The 13,286-nt window shown below is 32.0% G+C and overlaps 1 protein-coding gene across 1 annotated transcript; it reads left to right on the plus strand.

Moving 5' to 3' along the window:
* Positions 1 to 5,749: 5,749 nt before the first annotated feature.
* LOC139848755 (uncharacterized) lies at positions 5,750 to 6,976 on the plus strand. Its single transcript, XM_071838455.1, has 3 exons — positions 5,750 to 6,295; positions 6,397 to 6,462; positions 6,650 to 6,976. Exons 1-3 carry the CDS (start codon positions 5,750 to 5,752, stop codon positions 6,974 to 6,976), a joined length of 939 nt encoding a protein of 312 aa, XP_071694556.1.
* The last annotated feature ends 6,310 nt before the right edge of the window (positions 6,977 to 13,286 follow it).

Raw genomic sequence — 13,286 nt, forward strand, 5'->3', positions numbered from 1 at the left:
AGACGACCCGTCCAAATCCATATGGACGAATACAATAACATTTGGTTCCATTACGAGGTATTTGACCTCTATATGATACGTTTTACAAATATTGCTTTCGTTTTTAAAAGACAACTTTCATTACAACGATAGTTGACAAATTTGCATACCATTTCACAATATATTCAAATTATAAATGACTTAATCTGTCATTTACTTAATAATAATCTTTTGAACTCGATCGACTCGAATAAAACGTCTTTTGAAATATGCCATGAATGACTCCAAGTAATATCTTTAAAATGAGCAAATGCACAGCGGAAGATTTCTTTAATACATGAGAATAAACATGCTTAAATGTGTCAACCAAAAGGTTGGTGAGTTCATTAGTTTATCATAATCGATCATTTCCATAATTTTAATAGACCACAAGATTTCAATAATAAATCGTACACATAACCTGTGTACAAAAATCATTCATATGAATTGAACACCTGATAACCCATATTAACAAAATACATCAAAATATCCCCAAGGATAAACAGAACCACTCGTCTATAGAGACAAAACCACTCGTCTGTAGAGAATAGATCGACAGAACCACTCGTCTGTTAGAGAATTTATCTATCTTTAGGATTCGCGTCAATTAGCGGCAATTATAATAAACACTAATTCTTATGTTACCAAGCTAATAGAGGTGATATCCGGTATAATAATCCAACCATATAATGTAGTTTCAAGTACTTGTGTCTATTTTGTAAAACATTTATAAAAGCAGCGCATGTATTCTCAACCCAAAAATATATATAAAAAGGGAATAATGAAACTCACAATACTGTATTTCGTAGCAATAATGCAAATGACGGCACTGAACAAAGTGCAAGGTTGGCCTCGGATTCACGAACCTATATATATATATATATATATATATATATATATATATATATATATATATATATATATATATATATATTTATATGTTGGTCAAATAAATGTCTAACAAGCTAGGTCAGATCATAGTGTATCACAATCCTAATGCTCGAGATCGATATGCAAAAGTCAACAAAAGTCAAATTGACCCAAAATGACTGCCAAAAATCTATACATGTTTATTATATAACTTAAATATAGTCATTTTATATATTTAAATATATTTATCAGATTTTATTAGAATAAATAATACAAGTCATATATTAATAAATAAAAATTTATATTAAAATATATATATATATGATAAAAATATACTTTTATATATCTTAAGTAATAAAATTTATAAAGTTCATTTAATATCATAAAAATATTGTAGTATGTAATATTAATGTAATTATATTACGTGTGGTAAAAATATCTTTGTATCACCTATTTATTTGATAAAATAATATTGATAATAATAATAATGAGTAAAAATTGTATTATTTTGTAATAATAATAATAATTATTATTATTCTACTAATAATAATAATAACAATATTTATTTACAATTAATGATATTAATTATAATAAAATAATAATTTTTAATCATGATAATTTTTAATAATAACGATACTTTTTACTAATAATATTTTATATATAAAAATAATAATTCTATTTAAAACGATAATTCTTAATAGTAATAATACTAAAATGATACTAATAATGATATTTTATAATAACAATGATATTTCTATTAAAAATGATAATTTTAAAAAAATATAGTTTTAATATTAATGATACTTTTAATAATAATAATATTAATGATAAAATTAATGAAAACGATATTTTTATTTAAATCAACACCTTACAATATTTTTAATTTCAACATGATACCTATACTCATTATTTCCTAATCGATTTGTTTAATAGCTTTTAGTCCTCTTTTATATCGCATTCATAATAATGATAATAATAGTAATCGTAATAATTAGAAGATACTAATATTAATTTTAATGATAATAAATACTATAATAATATTAATGATAATAATAATAATAATAATAATAATAGTAGTAGTAGTAGTAGTAGTAATAATAATAATAATAATATTAATAATAATCTTAATGATAATAATAATAACAGTAATAATTTTTAATGATAATATTTATATTAATAACGATAATGATAATAATAATAATGATAATAATTAGATAATAACAATAACGATGATAATAACGACGATAATAATAATTATCATTTTCATAATAATAATACTAAAATTAATAATAATTCAGTTAACTATAACTCTTAATCCGTTCATCGAAACCATACGCTTTCTAAATGAAAAGTTATTAATTTTTCGCCAGCTTTCCAACGACATGCATATCATATACATTATCTCAGTAGCATATGTAATAAATTTATGATTTATCATAAACTATCTAACGACAAAATTAAGCATACAAGCATGCATAAACATATATACTCGAGCACTAGTCAGGGATACACTATTAATATACAAAAGATAAGATATGAATGCTCACGTATCAATATTGAGATTCAATATTGCAGGAAAGTACGTAGACGCAACGGAGATGATAAACACTAGGTTGACCTCACGAGCATTCCCCCGAACATTACCCATAAACTCCATAGCTATAACCCATAATTTTCTTAGCTCTATCCCACTCGAAAACCAGTTTTAAAAACCCATTTTAGATTACCCGAGCAGCACTCCGTCGTAGTATTTTACGTATAATACTAATAGTAATAATATGAATACTACTAATAAGAATATTAGGATTAATATATATATATATATATATATATATATATATATATATATATATATATATATAGGTATCGGAAGAGATAGATAGATAGTTGAGCCAGAACTAGAAATCGAGTTGCATTTATACAGATCGAGTTGCATATATAATGGTTCGTGAATCGTCAAAATTTGGTTGAGGTTAAATGAATGCATGAACACAGTTTAAAATTCTTGAGATTCAACTTAACAAACTTTGCTTATCGTGTCGGAATAATATAAAGATAAAGTTTAAATTTGGTCGGAAATTTCTGGGTTGTCACAGTATTGTTGCTGAGAAGGCATCCAGTAAGTTTATTGTTGACCTGGTTCCTACAATCGCAAGAGATAATGAGGTTGGTAGTATGTCAGAGTTGCATATAGCTGATGTAGATGGTGGCCCGGAAGATAGCGTATGGGATTGGAATTTCTAAGGGATTTGGTTCCTACCAACTTAGCGGGTAATAGTTCATCAATGTTTGGTGGTTATCAGAATGATCTCGAACCATCTATATTTTGTGATAAATCTAGTTTTGCAACACCGGATTTAATGGGTATGAATTGTCAAGCAAATTTGATTGATAATTTTGATCACGGGGTTGTTGGTGAGGACAGGGGGTGGTAATCTAGTGAATCAAGGTCAGGTATTTGAGGAGTATGATAGTGATCAAACTCGTTTGTTCGGTTTGATAAATGAAATTCACGACTTGCGAGTGTCAAATAGTGGATCGCGTCGATCAACGACGATGTACAAGGTTAAGAGTGAGAAGGCGTTAGCTGACCTCGCGAATGCTTATTTACTAGTTCAAAACTTAAATAACGAAATTGCCCGACTTAATGCTTAAAATATGGCATTTAAACAACATGTTGGGCATGTGGTAATGGGTGGTGAGAAAAGTGTCACAGAAGGTTCAATTTGTAAACCATGTTAGTTTGATCGAAGATGGTAGTTAACATGACTTAGTTATATTGGGGGTTGCAGTTGTCATGTTTACTTATATGTATTTGGCTTTTGTATGTGGCCATCTTTTGGGTTTGCTTTTGGCTGTATGTTACTCTTGGTTTATAAAACCTCTATAAATATATAAAAAGATCTATTTTGGAACATGTGTTTTATGTACAAATTTTGTTGTTTTTTCTTTTTGGTGTTTTGTTATTTTAGCATATGTACTGGGGCATGGGGCTTTAGTGTTCTACCAATGAATAAAGAGTAGTTGTGCTAGAAGAAATAAAATTATAACCATACTTTTACTCCTTTCCTGTCTTACTATGTGGAGTAAGAATGGATAAATATATTTGTTGATTGAATGTTGATTATGAACTAAACGACAATATTAAGCTTAAACAATATTAATAATATATATTATGATGATGACACATAGACATGTTAACATAAAATACACAAGTTCACTAATCCACACTTGATCTTGCAAATGACCAAACCAAACGAGACTCAGAAAGTTACACGGCTTGGCACACGGTCGACCGCGCACCTGACCGTGTGAATGCAAAACTGAATTGCAACGCAGTTTTATGAAAATAAGTTGCACGGTCAGCTCCACGGTCAACCGTGGAGCGATCGCAGTTTCTTCTGTTATCATCTCCAACCATTTTGAGTTTGACCACTTCCGGGCATCTATAATTCACGAAACCATTTCCAACATGCTTAGAATAGATGCCTCTTCCATTCTCAAAAGAGTTTTGGTCATAAGAACGCTATATCCTTTTTCTATTTTAATTTTTTTTGGTCAAAAATGCTATTTTGGAATTAATTTGGGTCATGATTACCATTGCAGCACTGGATTGGGTCGAAAATATTTCTTCTTCAATGATTTGGGCCAAGATTACTACAACAGTAAAGGAATGAGTCATTTTTGTCACCATTTACCTTATATGGGTTTGGTTTGCTATTTTGTCTATGATATGAGTTTTCTGTATCAATGCAATAATATATGTGGGTATGATGGATATAAATGATCAATGTAATAATGTTACTTTTATGTAGTAATGATCAACATTTTTTATGGGTTTATTCATTCATCCCTGCATTCCATAATTACTGTAAGATGGATATAAATGATCAATGTAGTAACGTTACTTTTTATGTAAATGATTTCAAGGAAGCTGACCAACGAGAATGTCAAGGCTTTGATAAAATTAGGCGGTGTTGATGGATTGGGTGATGATAAAATGATGGAAGATTTAGTCGAGCCATTTGAGGAACTTGCTAATTCTCTGGTAGTATATTACATGATGGTGTTTCCATTGATTTTAAGGTAATGCAGTTGAGACTCATTTGATTTTATGGTAAATACAAATTCATGATGTTTAACTTTGATCATGTCTGACCCATTTTCTTTTTAAATATAATTTCATATTGCTCTTCAAATATTAGTATCCACTTGCTAAGATTCAAATAAACACAGTGATCAGTCGCTTATATTTGTTTCAGTTTTCAACCTTGACCCATTTAGTTGCTAAGATTCAACTTGAGTCTTTTCTATTACCTTTTTTTTAGAATTAATTTGGGTATTTATATTGTACCAAAGAAAAATCTTTCAAATTTGTAAATTGAGTTTCCATGCTCTAGGGTAGTAAAAAGGATAAATATTATACATCTATGATTAAGGTTTATTTACATTATTGCTTGACCCATAACAAGAAACACATGCTTGTGGAAATGATGCCATTTAAGATTAGCGCTTTATGATGCATATATAACGTAAAGTTTTATTAGACCAATCTCAACAATACATTATACATGGTGTCATCAAATCTATCATTCGAGGGCGCCGATGGCAATGTACCCGGCCTCGGCCGCCCTCAAACCACTCGTGCTGGTTTTGGTCATGCCGTAGCATATGAGATGACGAGTTTGTTTGGTGTTTGATGCAATTTTAACGGCTATATAGCCGTTGAAACCTCTTTTTTTCCCAATACCTTCACTATATATATTACCTATCCCATATCAATATAAATCACATTTTTACTCTCATCTCATACCAACATATATCACCCTTTTTAACCCTCAATATTACTCAACAATCACCAATGCCTCCAAAATTGGATAGTCTCACAATATTTGCAATAGATGCTGCGAGTTCGGATTTTGGTACTGTCGCACTCTATCTGCTTTATATGATAGATCGAGAAGAAGAAGAAATCGTCCAACCGATCCCAAGAGCGCCTAGAAGATTTTTATTAAGAGACCGAAAGGGAACCGGTATGCTGTTATGGAATGATTATTTTTCCGATAATCCCATTTTTCCCGGGGATTATTTTCGCAGACGTTATAGAATGAGTCGGCCACTATTCATACGCATATGCCAAGGTATAATTAATTATTCTCAAGAACCTGTTCCAGATTATTTTTTATATTTTCGTCAAAGGCCGGATGCTACCGGGTTGCTTGGTTTCAATGTTTTTCAAAAATGCACATCCGCAATACGACAATTAGCGTACGGTACTGCACCTGATGCTTTTGATGAGTACTTACATATGGGTCAACAAACGTCATACGATTGTTTGAATATTTTTCGTAAAAGTGTATTTCATTTGTACGCTAATGAATATTTGAGAAAACCGACTCCACAAGACGTACAACGTCTTGTAACCACGCATGCTGAAATACACGATTTTCCGGGCATGTTGGGTAGTCTCGATTGCATGCATTGGGCATGAAAAAATTGCCCATATAGATACAAAGGCCATTATACAAGAGACGATCATGGATACCCAACTATCATGTTAGAAGTGGTTGCATCGTATGACTTATGAATTTGGCACGCTTACTTTGAACCCGCCGGTTTAAACAACGACATCAATGTGCTTAATCAATATGATTTATTTAACGATCTACTTCAAGACACGGCACCTGCGTGTAATTTTTCGGTTAGTGGGTGTAATTTCAATAAAGGTTATTATTTAACCGATGGGATATATCCTGAATAGGCGACTTTGGTTAAGTCTTTCAAGAGTCCACCAACACCTGAGGCAGCAAAATTTAAGAGGTTTCAAGAAGCTGCCCGAAAAGATATTGAACGGGTCTTCGGAGTGCTTCAAGGCCGTGGGGCAATAATTAAAAACCCTTCCCGACAATTCTATGTTGAAAGAATTCGAAGAATTATGCACACTTGTGTTATTTTACACAATATGATCACCGAGGACAACGGAAGGGCAATGTGCGACCTTGAAGAAAATTATAGGCCCGCTCGTCTTCCAAGAAGATCCATTGAGGAAAGGGTTCAAGCGCACATTCGCGCTAATAAAGAATTGTGAGATTCGACTATTCATCATCTTCTACGACAAAAGCTCATCGAACACATTTGGAATCTTTCGATGAATTTTCGTATTCGACACGTACCAGAAGTGGGACCTTCCGGTACAACCGCCAATGATGAGCAAGACGAAGAGGACGATGAAAACGAAGAAGAAGACGAGGACGACGATTGTGATGAAGATGATGAGTAGTTTGCTAGTTTTTGATTTATGTTTAAGTTTATGTAATTTTTAATTTATGTTCAAGTTTATGTCGTTTTTTTTTTCAAAAAAATGTAACCGTATGTTTGTTGTTTAATAAATGTGATATTCAAAAACAACCTCTTATTTGTTAGTTAAAAATAATATTAATATTAATAATTAATAATAATAATAATAATAATAATAATAATAATAATAATATTATTATTATTATTATTATTATTATTATTATTATAATAAAAAATAATAAAATTTGAGGAAATATGTCATGGTTGACAATTGTGTGTTATGGGAGGAAGTGGTGAGGAAAGAGGAGAGAAAAAGCTGACATGGTGCTGAGGAAGTGTTGAGGAAGGCGTCATAGTTGAGATTGCTCTTATGATCACAAATACAAGTATATCACATTAATTTGATCAAAGAGTTAGAAATATTACTGTTTAATTCTTTCAATAGTTACTTGAATTGAAATATATCACACTAATTTGTATAATGTGCTTTTGCATGTCCATTATTATAGGGACTAAATGTTTGAGAGGAATGGTGTTAAATTGCTTAAATTGGTGGTTAACACCATTTAAGTTAAAGTTTGTAGAAGGTGCACCTGATTTTGTTGAAGAGCTTATCTGTTATGTTTAACACAATATTATTAAACCTTTTGATTTCATGTGCATGTGGCAGTCGGTCTTTAGTGGAGTTGGTGGATGTAGCGGTCAATGTAGATTCATAGTAATATACTCCATCCTTTTGTAAAAATCCTATCAATTTGTAAACTATTACGTAGTAGTTTTTTACAATTCTTTTTAAAGAACCTGTTATAATAATAATAATAATATAGATATGGATAGTCAATTTTGGTGTATACATATAGTCAATTTTGGTACACAAAGTATGTATTTTTATATTGAGATTTTAGGCTATAAATACTCATGAATGCAAGCATTAAACTTGCACCATTTCTCACACTTACAAAGTGTTTCTTTCTTTCTCTCCATTATCATCATTGTTCTTACACTTCATTATTAGTATTCTAAATCAAGAATCAAATCACTAAAGGTAGTTATAAGCCTACTGAATTATAACATCAAGAATCAAACCACTAAAGGTAGTTATAAGCCTACTGAATTATAACATCAAGAATCAAACCACTAAAGGTAGTTATAAGCCTACTGAATTATAACACGTTATCAGCACGATAATCTTAATACTAAATATGGTTGGCTCTGCCACCAAAATGATATATGGTCGGTTATACCACCAAAATGATATATGGTCGGTTATACCACCAAAATGATATATGGTCGGTTATACCACCAAAATGATATATGGTCGGTTATACCACCAGAATGATATAGGTCGGTTATACCACCTGAAAAAATATATGGTCGACACTGTCGCCAAATTTTCATTTATGTTTACTAATATTTATATTTTTGTTATATAACATTTATTTATGATTACTTACACATGGTCGACACTGTCACCTACTTATCATTTATGTTATATTAAATTTATGTTTAATGTTTATATACTTATGAATATAAATTGACTCTAATTTATCATGATGTTTGTTTTAATTTTTGATAATAGAAAATGTCGAATCTGGAAAAGCTTAAATTTACTCCTTTAGAATCAACTGGAAACAACTACATGCCATGGGTTATAAAAGTAAAAATGCATCTTAAATCAATGGGCATTCTTGAAACCATAAATGAAAACAACACTTGTTCTGAAAAAGAACAAGCTACGGCATGTTGCTTTATTCATCAACATATTGATGAATGCTTACAAAATAATTATGTGACTGTAGAAGATCCCCATGTTTTATGGGAAGGTCTCAAAAGCAGATTCAATAATCAAAGAGAAATTTTACTTCCAGCTGCAATGGAACAATGGAGAACATTAAGGTTCCAAGACTTTAAGAAAGTAAATGAATACAGCTCAGCTCTGTATAATACATGTTCACAACTTAAATTCTGTGGACATGAAATTAGTGATGCAGACATGATGGAGAAAACTTTCTCCACAATGAATGCTGCAAACATCACAGTGCAAAGAAATTTGAGAATGCTAAAGTTCAAAACATATCCTGAACTTAATTCATATCTCTTAGTTGCAGAGCAAAATGATGAGCTATTAATGAAAAATCAGCAATCCCGTCCTACTGGTACACTTGCAATCCCTGAAGCAAATACTGCAAATAATTATAAACAGGGACAAGGACGCGGGCAAGGTCGTGGTTATAATAACCATCACCATCATCATGCCAAAAGCCATAACTATGGTAGAAACCATCCTTATGGTAATGGTAATGGACGTGGTCGTGGTCGTGGCCGTGGTGGTCAAAGAAATAGTAATCCACGAAAATATAAATATCAACCACAAAACAAGCCCATTAAACAAGATGTTGAAGAAAATTCTTCTAAAAATTCTGAAGAATCTTGCTACAGATGTGGTAGAATGGGCCACTGGGCTAATACTTGCCGAACATCTAAACATCTTGTTAAGATGTATCAGGATTCGCTGAAAGGTAAAGAAAAGGAAGTAAATTTTGTGGATAATATTGATCCAACAGTCACTGAGAAACCATCTGATTTATATGAAGATTTCTTGAATGTTTAAGTTGTGTGTCTTTTGAAAAATAAACGATTTAATATCGTCTGTCTTTGTCATTATGTTTGCTAAATGTTTCAGTACTATCTATTTGCGTTTAAAATATTGTGTAATATTAATGTACTCACTATTTATTTCTTATATATGAAGTTCAATATGAATTTTGCTGGAATACAACATCAATCAAGTGGTGGAGATCTCTGTATAGCAGACAGTGGAACTACACACACTATACTTAAATCCGAGAAATATTTTATTGATCTAAAACCAACGGAAGGAACTATACATACAATATCAGGACCTGCTAACTTGATAAAAGGGATAGGAAAGGCAAATTTCATACTACCAAATGGTACAAAATTTTTAATAAATGATGCCTTATTTTCTCCCAAGTCAAGCAGAAATTTATTGAGTTTCTCCGACATATACCTTAACGGGTATGATTATCAGTCAGTGACAACAGAAAATGAGAAATATTTAAGTATCACTGACAAGAGTCATGTGGTTGAAAAACTGCCAAGACTTAGTTCTGGATTACATTATACACATATAAATGTACCAGAAATACATATGGTAGTTAACGAAAAATATATTGATCCTGGTGTATTCAGTTTATGGCATAACAGATTAGGCCATCCAGGATCAACAATGATGAAAAGGATTATTGAATGTACTCATGGACATCCACTAAAGGATAGAAAAATCCATCATGATACAATGGTTCCATGTACATCTTGCTCTCTTGGAAAATTGATAACTAGACCCTCACCACTTAAGGTTGAGAAAGAATCACCAATGTTTCTTGAAAGAATTCAAGGTGATATATGTGGACCAATTCATCCACCATGTGGACCATTTAGATATTTCATGGTTCTAATAGACGCATCTAGCAGATGGTCTCATGTTTGTCTGTTATCAAGCCGTAATGTGGCATTTGCAAAATTTCTTGCCCAAATTATTAAATTGAGAGCTCATTTTCCTGATTACACCATTAAAAGGGTGAGACTTGATAATGCTGGTGAATTTACATCTCAAGCATTTAATGACTATTGCATGTCTATAGGAATTGTTGTTGAACATTCTGTTGCTCATGTGCATACACAAAATGGTTTAGCCGAGTCATTGATTAAACGTTTACAGTTAATCGCTAGACCATTGATAATGAGAACAAAACTCCCTGTATCTATATGGGGTCATGCAATTTTACATGCTGCTGCATTGATTCGCATCAGACCAAGTGCAAGTCATAAATATTCCCCCCTACAACTTGCTTTTGGTCAAGAGCCAAATATTTCCCATCTTAGAACATTTGGTTGTGCAGTGTATGTTCCAATTGCGACACCACAACGTACAAAAATGGGTCCTCAAAGGAGGTTGGGAATATATGTTGGATATGAAACATCTTCAATATTAAGGTATATTGAACCTATGACAGGTGACGTTTTTACAGCACGTTTTGCTGATTGTCATTTTAATGAAACATTGTTCCCTAGATTAGGGGGAGAAATGAAAAATAAAGAAAATGATGTTTCATGGTGTGAACCTCAATTAAAGTATCTTGATCCTCGCACAAAAGAATGCGAGACAGAAGTTCAAAAGATAATGCATATACAAGAACTTGCAAATCAATTGCCTGATGCATTTACAGATACAAAAACGGTGACAAAATCATATATACCAGCAGTAAATACTCCAGCTCGAATTGAAATTCCAAAAGCTGGCAATAACGTCACTCATGAATCTTTGCCACGTCAGAAACGTGGAAGACCAATCGGTTCAAAGGATAAAAATCCTCGAAAAAGAAAATCAGCTGATAATGAAGTAAAAGAAAGTGTTCAAGAAGAACCACAAATCAGTACTCCTACTGCAGAGGAGATTGATGATGTCAATACAGAAATTGCAATCAATTATGCATATTCAAAAATATTATGGAACCGAAATGAAATGAAAAATCTTGATGAGAAATTTTCATTTAATGTTGCATATGACATCATGAATAATGATGATGATCCAGAACCAACATCTATGGTTGAATGTCAAAATAGACATGATTGGGCTCAATGGAAAGAAGCAATACGAGCTGAATTAGAATCACTCAATAAAAGAAAAGTTTTCGGATCCATCATTCTCACTCCTAAAGATGTGAAACCTGTAGGATACAGATGGATTTTTGTCCGAAAAAGAAATGAGAAAAATGAAGTTACAAGGTATAAAGCTAGACTTGTAGCTCAAGGTTTTTCTCAAAGACCGGGAATTGATTATGAAGAAACTTATTCTCCTGTTATGGATGCAATTACTTTTAGGTACTTAATCAGTCTGGCAGTTTCTAAAAATTTAGAAATGCATCTCATGGATGTTGTGACTGCTTATCTATATGGATCACTTGATAGTGATATATATATGAAGATACCTGAAGGATTTAAGGTACCAGAAGCATCAAATGCAAAACCCAAAGAAATGTATTCGATTAAATTACAAAGATCTTTATATGGGTTAAAACAATCGGGACGTATGTGGTATAACCGATTGAGTGATTACTTGATAAGCAAAGGGTATACAAATAATCTTACTTGCCCTTGTGTTTTCATTAAGAAAACAACATCCGGATATGTGATCATAGCTGTTTATGTTGATGATCTTAACATCATAGGTACAAATAAAGAGATCCATGAAGCCATTCAACTTCTAAAGAAAGAATTTGAAATGAAAGATCTCGGAAAAACCAAGTATTGCCTTGGTTTACAAATTGAGCATATGCCTAATGGTTTACTTGTACATCAAACAACATATACTGAAAAGATTTTGAAACGTTTCAATATGGACAAGGCAAAACCATTAAGTACTCCTATGGTTGTTAGATCACTCAATGTTGAAGCTGATCCATTTCGTCCATGTGAAGATCAAGAAGACATTCTTGGACCAGAAGTACCATATCTTAGTGCAATTGGAGCTCTTATGTATCTTACAAATTGTACAAGACCTGACATTTCTTTTGCAGTTAATTTGTTGGCAAGGTTCAGCTCTGCTCCTACCAAAAGACACTGGAATGGGATCAAACACATATTTCGATACCTTCGAGGAACTACTGATTTAGGATTATTTTATTCTAACGAATCAAAACAAGATTTGGTTGGTTATGCAGATGCAGGTTATTTATCTGATCCACATAAAGCTAAATCTCAAACTGGATATGTATTCCTAAATGGAGGTACTGCAATATCATGGCGTTCTCAAAAACAAACACTTGTTGCTACATCGTCAAATCATGCCGAAGTGATTGCATTACATGAAGCTACTCGAGAATGTTTTTGGTTGAGATCAATGACACAACTCATTACTGATTCTTGTGGACTAGAACGCGATAAAAGTCCAACAACTATCTATGAAGATAATGCAGCTTGCATAGCACAGATGAAAGAAGGGTATATCAAAAGTGACCGAACAAAACACATACCACCTAGATTCTTCTCATACACTCAAAATCTCATTAAGGACAACC

The sequence above is a fragment of the Rutidosis leptorrhynchoides genome, chromosome 5 (assembly GCF_046630445.1).
Source record: "Rutidosis leptorrhynchoides isolate AG116_Rl617_1_P2 chromosome 5, CSIRO_AGI_Rlap_v1, whole genome shotgun sequence".
NCBI lineage: Eukaryota > Viridiplantae > Streptophyta > Magnoliopsida > Asterales > Asteraceae > Rutidosis > Rutidosis leptorrhynchoides.